Genomic DNA, 3,564 nt, shown 5'->3' with positions numbered 1-3,564 from the left:
CCTACACAGGAGTCTGAAACTTTTTGGACCTTGTTTAACCTGTGTCTTGGCGTCTTTCTGTGCCAAGTTACTACTGAAAGGAAATTTATTTGGCATTTGCTTAGAAATTCAAATATAAAAGTAATTGAGTAGCTTGCTTATGTTTGTGCAGACACAGTCTGATGATAGTTTTAAAGAGGTTTGAGTGGCAGGGGTTGCATTTGTAGTATTCTTCGTCTAAATTGTTAAATCATCTTTTAATGAGGACTGGGTCTCTTGTAGAAATCTTCAGAAGCCAGACCTGTGGGAGGTGAAGTGCGTACTGGTTTGCAGGTCACAAGGAAACTAGTTAATGTAAGTACATTATTGGTTGGGGATTTTGGTATTACAGGGCTGTTACTGATACTAACAGTCTGTCTTAGGCTGTTACAGACTCTGTTACTACTTAGAAGTACACCTCTGAAACACAATGTGCCCTTCAGTTCCACCCTCTGACTGGATTGTTTCCTTAATCTAGCCATCCGTAATCCCTCTGTGTCATCCTTTTTGTTATCTTCCCTTTGCTTCTGAGTGATCTGAAGATCATTCAGCTAACTCCACATCCACACGTTCAGACAAATACTTGCTTGTGCTGTCTCTTGGAAGTGATGCTGATTTTATTTTTAACCTGGTTTCTTTCAGAACCACATTTGTGTGGTGTTACTCACAGTTGGTTCCTTTCCTTCTTAAATGATTCTGACAGGTGAATGACACTTGACAGAAGAACATCAGTGACAATTCAGAATGAAAATCTGTGTTTGGCTGCGGGAGAGAAAAGCAGCTTAGCCTGCCCTGAGCACTCCTTTGAAAAGTAGCATGGGGAGCTCAGCCCACGGTTTTGCTTGCTGACCAGTGGTGTACGTGCTGCTGTGCTTGCCTTAGCCAGCCAGAGTTGTGTGAGGGGCTGGGGAACAGATCTCTGAAGTTTAGAAAGACTCGGGAATATTGAAATGGGGTTATAAAAGCTTCTGGAGGCGTGTAAGGCTCTGCTCGTGCTTAAGCAAGCACACGAGTAGGCATATGCGTGAAGGAGGCAAAGAAACAAGCGCTGCAGAATGAAGAGGACTGGAAGGTTTGAAGTGGAGTTCTAAGGAAGAATTGAGTTTATTGCAGGGATGTTTGAGCAGAAATTCATAGAGCTGCTGCTGTTCATAACTAGGTTGCATTCTTATGTGAGTTTCAGTTTCTGAATCTGTTTTCGGTATCTAAAATTGGACAGATGGATTGAATGTGGTGACCATGTACTTAAGTGGACGTAGAAGTGGAGAGTTATGAACACTTGTTTCAATCTAAGTAAAGATGTGGCAGGGGAAGCCTATCAATGAAAACTCTTTGGTAATAATACAAGATCTGTGCAACTGAGAAACTGATGTACAGTGTCCATATACTTTAGTTTCCTGAGGCAATTCTGTGTACTGGATTGCTAACGTGGGAACAAGTGAGACGTCTCCGGTAGCAGTGGAGGTCAGGTGGCAGCCCTAGCACTTGTGAGCCTGTGTGTCTGGCAGAATGTCATAGTTCTCAGAAAAGGCAGAGTTCTCAAATGGATAAATGGTCTTATTTCTGCTAATTGTGACAATAATGCTTTTTTCTCTTAGGATCCTACTTTCAAACCATGCCAGATGAAGACCCATTTTGTACTTCCCTTCCCAGTGAACTATGTTGGGGAGTGCATTCGAACAGTTCCCTATGCAGCTGTGGACTATGCAAGGTGGGAGGCAGAACCAGCAGGGACCTTCTCTACAGCACAAGCCAAAATGGAAAGTGTTAGTCTGAGCCGCAGGAAGTAGGGTGTTGATAGAAAACCTTTTGTGGTGTGAAATCCCCCGTTTTAGTACATGCTGAGATCAAGTAACAAGGGGCTACTCTCCCCTAACTACCAAATAATCAGCCCTGCCTGCTTGCATGTGTCTGAGCTGACAATCCTGTCACATCTAACAAAGTTCAGGAGGCTGCTCTCGTATTCCATTACAGTGAAATAAATGGAAATGTTCAAGGGATGTTCCAAAGCGGTGCCACTCTTACAGTGATGTCACATTGTTCTGCTACTATTAAGAACTATTTCACTGTTGTAGATGACAAGCAGCTATGCATTGCAAATGGGGATCTCTGTGAACTTGGAGGAAGTTTGGAATATTGCTGCTGTCCAATTCATGTAACATCTTTGCTGCTGATATGTCTCTCGTTACAGCCTTCGAATTCTTTCGCGGTTGATGACCGCTAAATTCCTACACAGAGAAATCAGAGAGAAAGGAGGGGCTTATGGTGGAGGTGCTAAACTCAGTCACAATGGCATATTCACTTTCTACTCCTACAGGTAACAGTGGGTTCGGATTTTCCTGTTTGTGTTTGAGGGGGCCCTGACACCACGTGCTGCACGTATCTTATTTTTGCCTTAGTTGTAGCTCTCTTTCAAGATTCAGTGAAATAGAGAGAATGGAATAACAGGAAAGTGATTCAGTGCTGATGATGTTAAGATTAATTGCTCAAGGTGTATAATAAACCCTTCCTTGCTTTCTCTGGTTTCCATCATTGGGAAAGCCTAACTCCTCTCTGCTGGTAGCAACCATTGTTGTGTCTCTGTGCTTACACATTTACTGTCTCAGAACCAGTTTTACGTAAGATGGGCTTTGACTTGTTTCTTCCTGGGTCAAGCAGGCCCTAAAAAAGGGAATTCAGGACTACCAGGAAGCAGAACAATGCGGTTCCTTAAGGTCCCAAGTTTGAAAATATGCAGCTTCCTTTGGTGGTTGCCTGGAACCATCCGAGATTCAGCCGAAAGCGCTGCTGGTGATGAGCTAGAACTGCTTTCTCCTGCCTCTCTTTTCTTTTTTTGCCAGTCCTTAACAGTTACTTTCAATTGGTCTTACCAAAGCATTTTTGGATGAAAATTAAAAAAAAAAAAGGTATTAAAGACTAGTTGTAATCCCCAATAAAAATGTTACATGGTAGGAGACCTGGCTTAAAGCATTTTCCTAGACCAAAAGCAGCTTAGCACAGAACTTGGTTGGGATTCCTAAGTAAAATTTGAGCAGCCTTGCCCCTCTGTGAAGCTTCAACATGGTAGGACTTGTCCAGGTTAGTTTTTCAGGAGCTGTCAACCTGTTGCACCTGTTTTACAGAGAGCACAAACAGGTGTGGTGGGAAGAGGAACCTGGAGAAGATAGGGCATATCATAAATACTGCTGTGGTGGTGATGTTAACGGCAGTGACGCTTACTAAGGTGTTGCGGCAAACTGGTAGCGTGTTGTAAATGGTGCTGGTTTACCATCCTTTTTAATACCAGTTCTCTGCACCCTGCCTTGAAATGACTTTTAGGCACTGAACTTGCTGCACTTTCTTCTGGAACAAACCAAAAAACACAACGAAACCCCCCAAGCCTCTTTTTATTCATAAAAAGGAATCTTATAATTTGGTTAAATCCCCATGTATGTATGTCTGTGTGATGCATTTTAAACTATAAATGAAATGAGAACAAATCAATTACAGGTTTTAATTTTGTAAGACTTCAAGTAATTTAATTTTACTCTTTTTTTTTTTTTCTAA

At 42.2% G+C, this 3,564-nt stretch overlaps 1 protein-coding gene across 1 annotated transcript in view; it reads left to right on the top strand.

The window, feature by feature from the left end:
• Window positions 1-3,564, top strand: part of PITRM1 (pitrilysin metallopeptidase 1) — a gene marked incomplete at its 5' end in the record, with an annotated part of 27,564 nt that overhangs the window by 21,334 nt on the left and 2,666 nt on the right. Inside the window, 3 exons of the mRNA XM_010142054.1 lie at window positions 262-333; window positions 1,617-1,729; window positions 2,210-2,335. Coding sequence (XP_010140356.1) covers window positions 262-333; window positions 1,617-1,729; window positions 2,210-2,335 — 311 coding nt within the window. The remainder of the gene's footprint in view (window positions 1-261; window positions 334-1,616; window positions 1,730-2,209; window positions 2,336-3,564) is intronic.

This window comes from Buceros rhinoceros, unplaced genomic scaffold, assembly GCF_000710305.1.
Source record: "Buceros rhinoceros silvestris isolate BGI_N320 unplaced genomic scaffold, ASM71030v1 scaffold15600, whole genome shotgun sequence".
Taxonomy (NCBI): Eukaryota; Metazoa; Chordata; class Aves; order Bucerotiformes; family Bucerotidae; genus Buceros; species Buceros rhinoceros.
The sequence above is the reverse complement of the archived record's forward strand: the minus strand, read 5'-3'. Positions and strand labels throughout refer to the sequence as shown.